Raw genomic sequence first — 14,696 nt, 5'->3', positions numbered from 1 at the left:
GCGAAAGAGAAACGAAATGATAGTTTGACACAAACTTTTAATAATATATAGTTAATAATTTAATTTATATGTTAATTTAATATTTTATTATTAAAAACTTATGACAAATGAATGTATTTTTCAAATAGCTATTATTTCCAAAGCGAAAAAAACATGCTACATGTTGGGGGACACCGTCCCTGCATGCTCAACGACAACTATGCGGTGGTGACGCGCCGTCTAATCATCCCTCATTCCATGACAGTCAGTTATGTTAACGCGGCATGCGAGAAGACGTGCTCTCTAACCGTTCCACGTGGCAGCCACTTCGGATTTTGTCATGCTTTCCCCTCCCCAGAAAATTCAAAAAACTAATAAAAAGAAAAAAAGGAAAAAGTGAAAAGTGTAAGAATCTGAACCTTTATTCCTTCCTTCGCATAACCATAAAGCGTAACGAACCCTTCGTTCGATCTTGGAAGTTTTCCGTTCTCCTCTCTCCATTCCGATGGCGAAGGAGAACGTTCTCCACCGCGCGACCTCTTCCTCCAGTGACATATCAGTCTGTTTGGACACAGACGCCACTTCCGCTCCCGCCTCCGCCGGTAACCTTTCCTCCTTCATCTTTCCCTCGATTTTACGAGATCGCTTCCATGCAATTAGGATTGTGGAATAACGGTAGTGAAAAACAACAACACAGACAATTCATGCGGTTACGTGTGTTGCTTCTTCTTTGGATTGTTCTTACGCAGGGCCTGTTCACAGGAATCCATCCTATGCGGAACGGGGCACTCCTGCGCCTACACCTGCACCTGCACCGGTGAACGGTGATAATGATCTTACGAGAGTTAGGAGCAAGGGAAGCAGTGCAGTGGCGCTTGCTAAGTTCCTTGACGCGAAAGTACCCTTCAGGGAAAAGGTTTTACCAGAATCACTGTGTTCTTCTATAATTATTCTTCGAATTTTATGCAATTGAAGTCTCGTATGTAGCAATGTTTTTCTGTTTGGAAGGTGGACTTATATAGCAGGGCAGGGTCTGAAGTATAATTTTATGCTGTGACTTGTTTCTCAGTTGGAATTTTGTTGTTGGGAAGATAGATTTATGCGTCAATTAAATCGGAGGATAATAGTGGCTTGCTGAACTGTAGTTTTTGTGTTGAATAGGATCTTAATTGTGCATGTCCCCGCGTATACCTAGATACATTATAGGTTGCCGAGTATCCTAACAATCATTCTGTATTGGTCACGTTCCCGATACTACTTCAAATTATTTCTGACTTTAAAATATTTAACTTAACGCTTTTAAATTCTCTGCATGTTTTTTTAATTCTTGAAAACTGTTTGCAAATGTGCTAGGTGCAATGGATAAAACGGGCTTCCGTACTTAAGGCTGATGGTACAGTTGAAATTAAAGTTCCAGGAATAGGAAGTAGTATTCATGAGCATCATGTCAAATGTGATGAACCTCATGATGAATTTTGGGATGCAATACACAATCAGGATATTCGATCTATCAAGCCACTTCAAATTGTAATGCTTATAGTGGGCACACGGGGAGATGTCCAGCCATTTATTGCCATGGGGAAGCGTCTACAGGTTTTTTGCTTTCCTGGTTTCTGAAGTATTAGTTTTACACAATGATCATGTACTGCAAGAATGTGTTGTATATTGTCAAGTTGTGTTTATGGAAGTAATTAGGGTTCAAAAGGTTTAATTTTACTCTGGAAACATTTAATAGTAATGGAAATAGGTTATTAGTTCTTTGTTCTGAAATTAAGCTTTTAATGCCCTTATGAAATATTTTTGCACCAAGCAAAAGTTTTCTAATTTAATAATTTTAATGCCAAGATCCTGCTCTGGCTTGCTTAATTGCTTTTAAAAGTCTGGGAACATAACTGATATCCTCCTCGTAACTTGTGGTTCAGGTTTTCTGTGCAAGTGAGCTTACTGTACAACATTTATTTTCTAAAGCATTTTCATTCTCTCCTCCTTTAAAAGCGTAGTTGTTTTAAACTTAACTACTTAAGTCAATTTTAATCGTATGTAATGCAACCTAGTTGAGGCTGTGTCTTTTGCAGGAAGATGGCCACAGAGTTAGACTAGCTACTCATAAGAACTTCGAGGATTTTGTCTTGAATGCAGGCTTGGAGTTTTACCCTTTGGGTGGAGATCCTAAAGTTCTTGCCGGTTGTAAGTGTTTCTTGTCTTAATCCAAAGCAATATCTTTCTAGACTCAACTTGCTTTAATTATTTAAAATTGAGTAATAACATCACCGGGTAATCACTGCTCATACTAACTTTTACTACTAACTTGTCCATAGCATCATTTGTAGTTTTCTACTATTTATTTTCATAATCCAACACAAAAATAATTAATCAGACGAATGCAGTCCATTTTTACCAGTGGAATGGATCTCATGGCGCCCCATCTCTCCTTAACTAGAAATGTTATGCATGCTTTAGTTATTTGTCAAAAAAAGATGTACACACAAAAAAACTTTATCTAAAAAAAATGAAGAACTCTATAGCTGGAATAGAAGGTAAATCTAAAAGTTGATATAAAATCACGAGGTTTACTCCCCAAGAATCAATTATACATTTTTGGTCATATGGTGGTGAGGAAATGTTTATACCACTGTTTTCTATTATAAATATTTGTAGCCGTTTAAAGAATTGTGTTTCTTCTCTGTTCATGCTTTCAAATTATATATATACATGTTTTCTTCAGATATGGTCAAGAATAAAGGCTTTTTGCCATCAGGACCTTCAGAAATACACATACAAAGAAATCAAATCAAGGAAATTATTAATTCTTTGCTTCCTGCATGCCACAGTCGTTACCCAGACTATAATGCAACCTTTAAAGCAGAAGCAATAATTGCTAATCCTCCAGCATACGGTTAGATTTTACTCAGATTTTTTTTTCTTTCAATTTCATCGTGCTATGCCTCATAATCATTATAAATAACATTTAAGATAATGTAATTCAAATATTTTATCAAGTAATCTGAGATTGCAATGTAACGAAAAGTTCAACCACAAACTGTGTCTCATAAAATTTATGGATTTTTATCCTCTGAAGTGCTTGGTAAATACAGCGTAGTAATCTCAAAGTTCATTATAACTGCGACTGTATTTTATCTGTTAGTCCATCAATGGTTACTAATTCAACACTTCATAGATTGAAAGTACACAACATAATCTAGAGTTTAAATTATATTTCTCATCAGAAATGAAGAAGCAATGAGAAAGATAAAATGAGAAAAAGATTAGAGAGAAATCTGGGAAACATTTGTTCTGAAACTATAAACTGCAAGTCTAAATCATTCGGATTCTGTTACATTTACTGTAACTGGTTAATTGATAAGGATAGTTAGACTTGCAAATTCTAATTTGGGTAGACCCAGGGAAAAAATATCTACAGAAAAATTGCTGGAAATTTTTGTATTGTGGTTTGGCAGCTTGTTAATATTGATGAAGACCTTTCAGGAAATCTTCGTACAGTGGCTTTTTTCAGTTGGGTTGGTTTTCCACATCAGGGTCTCTGTGACCCGAAGAGCAAGGTTTCTAGAGCTTTATGCTGATTAAGTTTTAAACTACTGAATTTAAAAAGTGGGCAAAGTCAAAGGCATAGGCAGCAAGATTGTATTGGCAGCAGCAGCTTTCATGTTTTATTGATTCGTTTTTATTTGATGGGTAAACAGCTAGATTAGATATGGTGTTTAGGATTACTTCATTTCATTATGAGAGTGAAAAGGGTATACTATTAGTTTAGCAAAGCAATGAAAAATAAACTTATGGGAGACTTTTAGTGGCTGTGAAAAGTAACTCATGACAGAAAGAGAGGGGAAGAAATCCTAGTTTTCTCAAGCTGACATGCATGATGAAAGACATTGTAGACTAAACAAGAAATTCCTCCTTTTTATTACGAAGTCCCAAAGATGAAAACTACTAATAGGCTATTAGCAAGTACAAATAAAGTTCACTGGCAGAGGAATATAAATTACTACGCCTCTAGAAAGTTATCTGATATTATTCACACCCGTTTGTATTACTAAAAAATATTGTATGTTATTTTAATGCATATGAACTTGTGCAGGGCATACACATGTTGCTGAATATCTAAAAGTTCCACTTCACGTATTCTTCACAATGCCATGGACGTAAGTCTTGTTTCATAACACAGGCTAATCCTACATTTAATTATACATGTCTATAGTGATTTATGTCCTGTGTTTATCAAGCATTTGCTTAGGATCTAAAATCGTTCTCAGTAGTCATAAAGAACAGGTAAGCAGATAGATTAGAGGATACTTTTGCACTTTGATTATGCATGACAATGTTTTACAACATTTCCAGGCCTACTAGTGAATTCCCTCATCCTCTTTCCCGTGTTAAGCAACCAATTGGCTACAGAGTGAGTTCTACTCTGTGTCTGTTAATCGTTAATCTAAAATTAGTCAATATATTAATATCCCATGGGATTCTAATTTATCGTTTTGTTTGGTATTTCAACTATCAGCTGTCATATCAAATAGTTGATGCTTTAATCTGGCTTGGAATACGAGACTTGATAAATGAGTTTAGGAAGAAAAAGTTGAAGCTAAAGCCTGTTACATATCTAAGTGGATCTTACACTCACCCTTTTGATGTGCCCCATGGTTATATGTGGAGCCCTCACTTAGTCCCTAAACCAAAAGGTTAGATATGTATTTATAATGTGCTCTCAGTTTTAGTCCTCACTTTTCCATTGATCTTATTATTAGATAGGGTTGTGAGAAATACTACCACATAATCATTATTTTGTGGAGGATGTCATGATAATATATTTGTCTTTTACTGATTTGCAGACTGGGGACCTAAGATTGACGTTGTTGGATTTTGTTTCCTTGACCTTGCTTCAACTTTTGACCCACCAAAATCGCTAGTAGATTGGCTTGAAGAGGGAGAAAAACCTATTTATGTTGGATTTGGTAGCCTTGTGAGTTTCTATACTGTGTTTAGGTCATCTAATTAACCTCTGATGAATCTGCAGATTACACTAAGTAAGATCTGTTAGTAGCATATATATATATATATATATATATATATATATATATATATATATATATATATATATATATATATATATATATATATATATATATATATATATATATATATATATATATATATATATATATATATATATATATATATATATATATATATATATATATATATATATATATATATATATATATATATATATATATCAGACTTGGTGACTCGTTCCATACTAAGGGTTATATTAAAGGTGCCTCACCTTTTGATCTCTAATTTTTCTTCGGAAGTTGCCTGTGAGAAGGGGAAGCTAAGAGATAATTTTTTTCTGAGTTGTTCCTGGAAGTGCCCATAAAGCCATTTTAGTTTTAAAACTAAAATTAATGAGAAACACCTGGCTTTAATGAAATTCCGTACAATTGTAATAAAGGCTTGCTGAAGAAGTAATAATGACTTTACACTTTGAGAAAGAAATATAGAAAACGCTTGCTGAAGAAGTAAAAATAAAGGTTCTTCTATTTCATGTATTTGTTTGCCAAAGCAGAGATATGAAACTGCGGAAAAACAACCACTATATGTATTGAGCTATAATTCTGCCTTTGATTGTATTAATCATCAAAATGGATTATGCCGTCTTTAAATCCTTCAAACTCTATTGTCATGTAATATTTATTGGTCTTTTAAACAGCCTTTACAAGAACCAGAGAAAATGACGAAAATTATAATCCAAGCTCTGGAAAAAACAGGACAGAGAGGTGTTATTAACAGAGGCTGGGGTGGTCTTGGATCTTGTGAGTCATGATTTCTAGTTAAAACATGACATTGGTATACTATTTAAGCTGATTGATTGTGAAGCATGTAGTAATTTCTGTTTCTCAGTGGCAGAACGAAAGAAATCTGTGTATTTGTTGGACAACTGTCCGCATGATTGGCTGTTTCCCCGATGCACTGCTGTGGTAAATTTTCACTTAGTGGAAGTACTTATTTTTTTTATTTAAATTTGAGTTCTGCTTGAAAGTTGCAAATTTCAGATACATCACGGGGGTGCCGGAACAACTGCCGCTGGTCTTAGAGCTGAAGTAATGTATCGTGTAATGTGAATTATTGCAATTTCAATATTCCAATATTATATTCATCTCAAAATAATAAGATCTTTTCCATTCTACATCTTGCAGTGCCCAACAACCATTGTGCCATTCTTTGGGGACCAGCCATTTTGGGGAGAGCGGGTACATGCTAGAGGAGTAGGTCCTGCACCCATCCCGGTGGATGAGTTTACATTAGATAGGCTGGTCGATGCCATACACTTTATGCTGAAACCAGAGGTAATATTTAATTTGATCATAGATCAGAGCAGTTAGTATTGTGAATGTAGCATATAGAATGTGTTCCGGTCTACCCTTGTTCACAATCCATAAATATCTCTACCATAATTTACCACGAAAAAGGATATGCTCGACATTAATGTTATGCTTGGCGATCGTTAGTAGTTTATGCTTATCAAACACCCGTTTATTTACTTTGGTGACACACCGATTTATATATTTTGTCATGGGAAGTGACATGTCTGGGAGACAAAATCATGTAAAGAAAAAGAACAATTTACCATTCCTCCCGAAATACAGTATGGAATCATACTAACAACTGGAAATGACTTAAAAGCAGTAGTTTCCCCTATTTCTTTCTTTAGTTAGGGAACAATGCGTGTTAGTTTGTTATACTTCCTGTCTAATGTGGTCAAGACCTTATACTTTTATACTAATGAATTATTATCTTGGAACTGTAAATAACTAGTGAACTTTAAAAAACATTTTGAATTCTTAGATATGAACTAAATCTACATGTTTTTTAGAGTTTGAGAACCAAGTATATTGATATGAAAGTAAAGGAAGCTTGACCGTGTTTAACTGTGATCTAAACATTTTTCTTTTCTTATAATGGTGACTAGAAGAAACTTGGGACATTTTACATGTTATTCAAACCCGTCACTACTATGTTGACGCTAGTGAGAGTTTCCGTTAGTTGCTAGTAATTTGTTATTCTGGTAATAGGTCTGCGAATTCATTGCCATCCTGGAATGCTTTTCGCTTTTACTCTTGCTGATGATATATATCATTCTGGGCCTTATATACAGGTGAAAAGACGTGCTGTTGAACTTGCTAATTCCATGAAAAATGAAGATGGGGTGCTAGGAGCGGTTAAAGCTTTCTATAAATATTATCCGGACCAAAAATCGAGGTGTGAAGAGGCCAAGGCTTTAGCCGCCGTAATTAAACCCAAGCCCATTCATAAATATTTCTCTTTACGAGGATGTTTAGGTTGCTCTACATCTTCTGTGGATACACATCGACCATAAAAAGAGAAAAAAAAAACTACATAAAGCAAACTCGTCCATGTTTCATGTTTGTCATCCAGTGTCCCCGGTGATTTCGTTGAGCTTCTGCATAAGCATTTCTGAAGGGATTCCATTATACTCCAATCACTGTCAACAGATGTTACCTTACATTTTTTGTTTTACTTTTAGTAAACGGTTGGTAAAGAACCAGTATTTTGTAGAATATAACCAAACATTTTCTATAAATTTAAGTACAAGGAAGTTGCAAATTTGTTGGCTTATTTTTGTGTACTGTTCTCCTCCAAGCATTATATTCAATTAGTGACTGTCCTCACTCCCTTCTTTGTTTATTAAACTATTACACTGACGAAATGTACATACACTAAGAGTGATAACAACAGAAACTTTTTAATACGCGATTATCATTTAAGATTTATTTAAAATTACAAAACTGAGTATGAGACACGATAAATAAGTGAACTCAATTTTATAATTTTAAATGAACTTCAATCAATAGCAAATGCATTAAAAAAGTGTCAACCATTTTCAGCTGTACTTTCCAATTTTGTTCTACATGTGCTTGGTGGACACAGCACCAAGTTTACTTGTGCAGCCTCTTAACGTCTAAATTTAATGTATTTACAAATTTATAATATGAGAATACACCATTTCAAATAAGAATTTTAAAGGCATGAAAGATCTGCAGTTTTGTTTTCTTCCTTGCTAAAGGAGCGAGGGTGGGGGATTGTTGATTTTTTTTTTAGGACATAAAGCTTCACCTTACTACATAATTCACTCAGCTGAAAGAATGAAAAGAATGCTACTCGATTTTTCCCCTTTCCCTTCATTTTATATATTTGTATTGCATGGTTTATGATTTGTTACACAGCAGCAGCTAGGGCTGAGCCTGAGCCTGATAAACTTGTCCTTTCTGACTTATTTCATCCTGATCAGAAAGGCTTACGGATGGATCCACTTCCAAAGTTGACATCTGTAATGATGGTACAATAGGAGGTTTTATTCTGTGTGTTACAGTCATCTTCAAGCCTTGTGTCGTATGAATTGTAGCTCCGGTAGTCATATCAACCTATAGGTTGCACAGTATCAGTTTGTTATTATTAAGACATGTTTAAGCAATCAACACTCTGGAAATTTAATGTTATACTAAAAAATATCACAACATAGTATCAAACTTACAGGTGGAGCTCCAACTGCCATTTGAAAGTTGAACCGTCTAACAAGCATTGCAAGAGCTACTACAGTCTTTACAATAACCATCATAGAAGCATACAAACATAGATACTCATTAGTATGCGCTATAGCATTTTCTCAATCTTAAGAAAACTGAATCCACTAGTAATTATGATGTCCTGCAACTACCCCATTGGCAAGCCAAAAATTTAACAGCATAGCAATGAACATTACCTCGTATGTAGCAAACAAATCACCTACACATTTCCGTGGTCCTCCTCCAAACGGAAGATATCTTCAAGAAAGGATGGCATACATTATAAAATAGATAAACTCTTGGCTCCTCGATATTAGAGGATAGAAACAAAACAAATAGACAAACTATAAGTAATATACTTGAAGCTTTGATTAGTCTCGTTAGGATTTGGTCCATCTAATGGCCATCTTTCAGGCTCAAACTTGTCAGCATCATCCCACAGTTTTGGACTGCGATGCAGGTTCCAGACAGATATAAATATATCTTCACCTCTGCAAATAAATAATGACACATAATCACCATGGATCAGAAAAGAAGATGCTCAATATATTTCATATTGAGAGAAAACAGCTCTGTATAAAGGGAGGCCAAGTTTTTCTCAAGTTAAAGTGATTTAATCACAATAGGGGGATAGTGTAATTCACTCAATATCCAAGAGCTTTGAGTTCACAGGGGTTAATGCTAAAAGAAACTTGAAGATGAAACAAAAAAGAACAAGACTTTTAAACAAGGTGAGAAAATTTGGCAAAACTATTTCTTAACCAGTTAATCAAGATCAAATATTTGTTGCAATTACCTCTTTATAGGGTACTCTCCAAGAACATCATTATCAATAGAGCGACGAATCAATACAGGTGGTTGCGGGTAAAGCCTCAATGACTAAAATTTGAATATATTTATAAAAGTCAAATACAAGATTACAAGATAGATATAAAACAGTGATGAAACGTAATACAAGTATGCCATCTTTTTACCTCATTGATCACTCGGGTTGTATATTTGAGTTTCTTCATGTCTTCAATAGTTGGATGTCTATCTCCAAGTACAGAGTCAACCTAAGAAAAATCACTTATTTCTTAGATTCAACTGATCTGGAGTCCTAATATGATATTCAATACTAGTTTCGAAGCCCCGCTATTTTCACTTTGTTTTCTGTTTTCAAAGATTTGAATAGGAATCAGTAAAAACAATTTTTTATTGTTTTTACTGTTTTCTACAAAATTCTGAAAACAAACAACACAGTGACATTACCATAAATAAAAGTGAGAAAAGAAAACACTTTGTCGGACAAAATGGTCCTTAAGAATCTTATGAAACCTCTTCTTGGAGCTTGGACATGACTCTAGGCTCCTGCAGCCAACAAAAAAGGAGAAGAAAAATATTCTTGTATTAGTCATTACTGCATTAAAATTAATTTTTCACCTATGTGATTACAAACAAATAATTGTTAACTCTACACATCTGAATTTGGGATTCATGACAAGAAATAACTGCAATGTTCTATTGAACATGCATTATTTACCAAACTTTTCATGCCTGATTAACCAAAACTTTTGGAATGAAAAGAAAAATATTGCAATTCCATATCAAGCAATAATGATCACAACAATAATCCCCTTCTTATTGAACCTTAGCCTCATATTATTATTACCTTGGATAGTAGATAAAAGGTCCAAGTTAAAACAGCAGCTGATGTTTCATGTCCAGCAATGAGCATGGTCATTAAGTCGTCACGAAGCTGCTTACTTGATACCTACAAAGAGTCCATTATTTAAAACTTTGCACTCACATCCAGTTTTTTCTATAAAAAAATATAATTAGAGACGCAGCTAACATACATCATCTCCTGATGCTAACAAGAAGTGTAGAATACTTGGATCTTTTTCATTCATGTACTCTTCATGAAACTGTAACTCTTCTTCATCCACTATTCTCTGAAAATGATAATGGAAAAATATATAAAACTAGGAAGAGATATGATGAATCACAGAACGGTATTTTGATGTAAGACAAGGGAATGACAGCTGAAAATTTTCCATGTTATAAAATTGATATTACTACTGTGCAGAAATGTATACTTGGCAAGACCAGTATAAATGCACATCCATATTCAGGGTAAACCACCAAAGATTTTCAATTTATGCTCTAAAGATCAAATCACAAAAGTTCTCCAAATCTAACTTGTGAACAGAAAAGGAAGCAAGAACAATCAGATGTCCAGTGGTTAAATTCGATGGAACTTAAATGATGAAAAACGGAAGAACAAGCATATGATTCATTTTTTATGCTGGCCATGTTAATCACCAAGTGGTTCCTCAGAATTTGACTTTGGCTAACAGTTTAGAAATCAAGCTCTAGTACCAAAGTTTAAAACAGAAGATAGTGCCAGAGATCATGACAAGATTCCATAATCATGATGATGAACATATACTATTCATAGAAGATGTAAGAATGTAGAAAGCATATCAATATTTACAAGTGCCTTTCTGCATTGACATCAATATTGCCTAGCATCTCACGTGAACATATTTTGAGACTATAAGCTTGAGTCACACTAACGACAACATTACCTTGCATATTGCTATCAGATCATCAAGCGTATCGTTGATCAATTTGAGAGCTTCATTAACCTTCCTTAAACGTGGTGATATATCTTTCCATATTGGGATATCCCATACTGGAATTGGAGAAACACTTCGATCTTCTGCTTCTCTCAGTACAGTATAAACAGCCTGATATGATTAAATGAAGTGCAACAATGTGAAGCTGGTATACTATAAACAAATTCCTTGGTAGAAGATAATTGCGAACTGGAGCAGTGTACATACAAAAGACAGAAACACAAGGGAATACTCCAAAAAATTATACCCCAACTATACCGGTGTCATTTGATAAACTATCAAAATCATAATTGAATACTGCTTTTCCAATGATATCCAAGGTCAATCGTGAGAAAAGTGATTCCATCTCAGCGTCTTCTCCATCGGATGCAGCAGCATCTAGCTTCTGGCAGAGCCTATCTGCGGCTTGTCCAAAAAGGCCAATCATAGCTGCTACATACTACAATCACAATCAGGAAATGAAATCAAATGCAAGATAGAGAAGCTGTGACGGAGATTTAAGACAAAGTGAGGATGGTGTAGTATGAAGTAACAAACATCCCTTATTGACACCATAAAATAAATATATCAAAATATGATGCTCTATGCTTATGCCTTGTTTAATAAGTATTTCCTTGTGGCGATTCTGTTTCTCACCTACATAAATTAGAAACTGATTCCTCAACTTAAGAAGGCAACCCTTTAAATCATGACCTCATCAACCAAGAAATCTGTCTAGGATATGGTTCAAAGTTACTATAAATAAATCAGTCCAAGAAAAGTTGGAATACCTTCTGGTGCAATGCTGGGACTATAGCACGGCGTCTAACTCGCCATATTTCACCATCAGCTGGGATGAGACCTTTCCCCATTACAAAGTCTAGGATCTCAGCCAAGATGCCCTGCACATGAAGAAGTACTAAAATTAACACGCAAGTACAATGTATGAAAGAAAGGAGAGAACAGAAAAGAAGTGGCACAGCAGTGGTCATGGCTGATTGTTGAGATGATTACCTTTGAATAAGCCTTTGAATTGTCTTTCAATATGTGTTTTGCAATAGTCGGATCAGATACTATCAGAAAGGACTGCAATACAACCAAGAGCGAAACACAGTTATCCCCTGAAAGGTGTTCTTTTCTTCGTTGATAAATTCAGTGTTAAGGGAGTTTCTCCCTTTTCCAGAGCCACGGAAGCCATGCTGGGATTACAAATCACCTAACATTGGCAGACCCCTGAGCTTAAACCCAAGTCATGCAATATCATAATCATAAAGGTCAAGCTAGTAATTCAAACTGTCAAGCCCCATTGCCTATACCACAAGATTTTACAAAACAGTTTGCAACCATGATTTCAGTTACAACGCCAAGGTTCATGGGGTTTCAGCCACCGCAAGACAACTGTAATTGTGGCAGCATGAACTGCATGTCTGTTAATTTCCTCAATAAAGAACATGATGATATTGCAACCGCAATTTAAAATCCTGCTATCCCACATGAGACTTTGTTTCCAAAGAAAAATAAACCACATTTCAGCTGAAAAAAAGAAAGAGAAAAACAGAACTAACCTTTGGTCCAAACGTCAACCTAAAAATCCCACCATATGTAAGGTAAAGTTCATACAAGGGAATGAAGAAGGCCACACTTCGAACAGCTTTGATTGACCCTTTTGCCTCAGGAATTTTGGCGTACACACCATCCCCTTCAACCCAACCAAACAAAAACTCCAGAATTTCATTGGGCACCCCCAGCTTTGCCAATCCCTCCAGCGTAGAAAGAAAACTACATCAAACCCACAAATAAATAAATAAACAAAAATCCCTCTTGGACTATACCCAATTCAAATTACACCCCACACTAGAGTCAGACCGAAATTGAAGAGACGTGGGGAAATTAACAACTACCCCCTCATTGAATTAAACCAGAAAAAAAGAAGAAAAATTTCCGTGAAAAAAGGAAAAAATTTTAAACTTCAAGGCTCTTTATACTTACAGAGATTTCTGCCTCACGGTGAATTCCCCTGAGGCAATCCTAGCAGACAATGCAGCTCGTCGTTTCTCTTCGTCAATGAGTTCCTTTCGTACCTCTTTATCATCCACCGAACCCGGGTCTCTTCCATTTGAAGAGGAACAAGCAATCACTGAGGAAAAAGACCCTCTCTGTGTCGTTATGGAGCATGGAAGGCAAGAAGAAGAAGAAGAAGAAGAAGAAGAAGAAGTGGTGGTGGTAGTGGGGAATTTGAGCCCGTTTATGCAACTTTGCTTTGCATGGAAGCGTTGAGTAGAAATTGAAAGAGGAGGGGCTCGAAGAAGAGCAATGTGGGAAGCCATGGATCACACAAAGTAGTGTTGGTAACAGAACAAGTGGAAAACAGATAAGTAAGTGGTTAATGCACAAACATTACACTGTACAGTGTATAATTTGTGTACGCTTCTGAGTGGAATCTTTTGTGTAACCAAGGGTGGACAACTTGGTTAGATGCCGTCTCTGGACTCTCCGTTTGTTGTTTTTATTTTTCATCAATAACTAAGGTTTTCTTCCTATCATCGTAAGCCACGTTCTTTCCATGTTGTTTTAATTCCCACGTGTGTTTGGTCTCCTATGGTTAATCGAGTTGATAACTTGTTTGATAGTAGAGTTTAAAAATACATTTTTTATCTTTCTATAGTGATACCAAATATGGATAATTCACAGTAGATTTGTGATTATGTTAGATTGCTATAAGTAAGCTATTGTTAAGGTATAATGTTAAATGAGCAAGAGTTGTTGTTACATCATTTTTGGTGATAATGTTAAATGAAAAGGTCCCTCCTAAAATTATTGGAACATGCATTTAGGTAAACAAGTTGTTAACAAGTACTTAAATATATTTGCTCTTTTAAGAATTGGTATTTTGACAAGTGTGTGGAGGTGGTCGACAAATTTAAAAGAAAATTAATAGAACATGTCTATTAGAAATTAAAAACTATTTATAAATTAAAGGAAAATTATAAAGTTTTAAGCTTGCAAAAAATGGGTGTTATTATATGAATAAAGATGAGAAAGAAGTGTGATGAATGTAAAAAATTGGGACATCTCAATTTTACCATTATTGATGGTGTATGACAGTAGAGGTAAAATAGTTATAAAAAATAAATTTTTGTATTTGTAAAAAGAAAAAAATAATAATAAAAAAAAATATTATAAAATAAATGTAAAAGATTTGTGTGTCAAACTATTATTACTTTTATTATTATATGAATGAACTATTTCAAAAAGACTTGGGATAGACAAATGTGAAACACAACAAAAAAAAATGTCTAATATAGAAATCTATATTTATAGTGATACAAGGCTCGTGGTGGTTTTAGATTTAAATAAGAATAAATAAATTGCTTTTTACTTTTTTTTATATGATTTGTGATTTTAGCATTATAAATATGAATAATTATTAGGGTGAAGATATTCTATATTCAACTCGATTTAATCTAATTTAATTATATTTTTTTGAATTTTTTATGTTTGGATTAAACTTAGT

The 14,696-nt window shown here is 34.7% G+C and overlaps 2 protein-coding genes across 5 annotated transcripts; one reads left to right on the top strand and one right to left on the bottom strand.

Annotated features, from left to right (window-relative positions):
• Window positions 1–356: 356 nt before the first annotated feature.
• On the top strand, window positions 357–7,633 carry LOC108329650 (sterol 3-beta-glucosyltransferase UGT80A2). 4 transcript variants are annotated; one of them, XM_017563968.2, is made up of 14 exons: window positions 358–581; window positions 729–895; window positions 1,333–1,572; window positions 2,055–2,166; window positions 2,705–2,875; window positions 4,076–4,139; window positions 4,336–4,393; window positions 4,499–4,676; window positions 4,827–4,957; window positions 5,708–5,810; window positions 5,899–5,975; window positions 6,051–6,110; window positions 6,195–6,344; window positions 7,154–7,633. In XM_017563968.2, the coding sequence occupies exons 1-14, from the start codon at window positions 485–487 to the stop codon at window positions 7,373–7,375; spliced, it is 1,830 nt and encodes a 609-aa protein (XP_017419457.1). In that variant the 5' UTR covers window positions 358–484; the 3' UTR covers window positions 7,376–7,633. The 4 variants fall into 4 exon arrangements, with proteins under 4 accessions (XP_052728791.1, XP_017419457.1, XP_052728792.1 ...); XM_017563969.2 differs by having other exon boundaries at window positions 362–581; window positions 6,051–6,098; XM_052872831.1 differs by lacking the exon at window positions 2,705–2,875 and having other exon boundaries at window positions 357–581.
• A 193-nt stretch (window positions 7,634–7,826) lies between these two features.
• Window positions 7,827–13,646, bottom strand: LOC108326874 (protein LUTEIN DEFICIENT 5, chloroplastic). Its single transcript, XM_017560465.2, has 15 exons — window positions 13,172–13,646; window positions 12,748–12,961; window positions 12,197–12,268; window positions 11,974–12,084; window positions 11,451–11,642; window positions 11,153–11,314; window positions 10,421–10,516; window positions 10,234–10,335; window positions 9,900–9,932; window positions 9,557–9,637; window positions 9,379–9,461; window positions 8,942–9,073; window positions 8,780–8,840; window positions 8,552–8,617; window positions 7,827–8,441 (listed from the first exon to the last, which is right to left on the bottom strand). The coding sequence occupies exons 1-15, from the start codon at window positions 13,507–13,509 to the stop codon at window positions 8,250–8,252; spliced, it is 1,935 nt and encodes a 644-aa protein (XP_017415954.1). The 5' UTR covers window positions 13,510–13,646; the 3' UTR covers window positions 7,827–8,249.
• Window positions 13,647–14,696: the final 1,050 nt, after the last annotated feature.

Source organism: Vigna angularis, chromosome 2 (assembly GCF_016808095.1).
Source record: "Vigna angularis cultivar LongXiaoDou No.4 chromosome 2, ASM1680809v1, whole genome shotgun sequence".
Lineage (NCBI taxonomy): Eukaryota > Viridiplantae > Streptophyta > Magnoliopsida > Fabales > Fabaceae > Vigna > Vigna angularis.
Note: the sequence above shows the minus strand (reverse complement) of the source record. Positions and strands in the feature narration are given on the sequence as shown.

Bases quoted from the DNA above. Each gene is read 5' to 3' on its own strand.
- LOC108329650 (XM_017563968.2), top strand. From the start codon at position 485: ATGGCGAAGGAGAACGTTCTCCACCGCGCGACCTCTTCCTCCAGTGAC. The intron at 2,167-2,704 runs GTAAGTGTTTCT...TGTTTTCTTCAG, and splicing joins TCCTAAAGTTCTTGCCGGTT to ATATGGTCAAGAATAAAGGC. The intron at 6,345-7,153 runs GTAATATTTAAT...CCTTATATACAG, and splicing joins ACTTTATGCTGAAACCAGAG to GTGAAAAGACGTGCTGTTGA.
- LOC108326874 (XM_017560465.2), bottom strand. From the start codon at position 13,509: ATGGCTTCCCACATTGCTCTTCTTCGAGCCCCTCCTCTTTCAATTTCT. The intron at 9,638-9,899 runs GTTTCATAAGAT...GATTTTTCTTAG, and splicing joins TGTCCAAGCTCCAAGAAGAG to GTTGACTCTGTACTTGGAGA. The intron at 9,462-9,556 runs GTAAAAAGATGG...TTCAAATTTTAG, and splicing joins CAACCCGAGTGATCAATGAG to TCATTGAGGCTTTACCCGCA.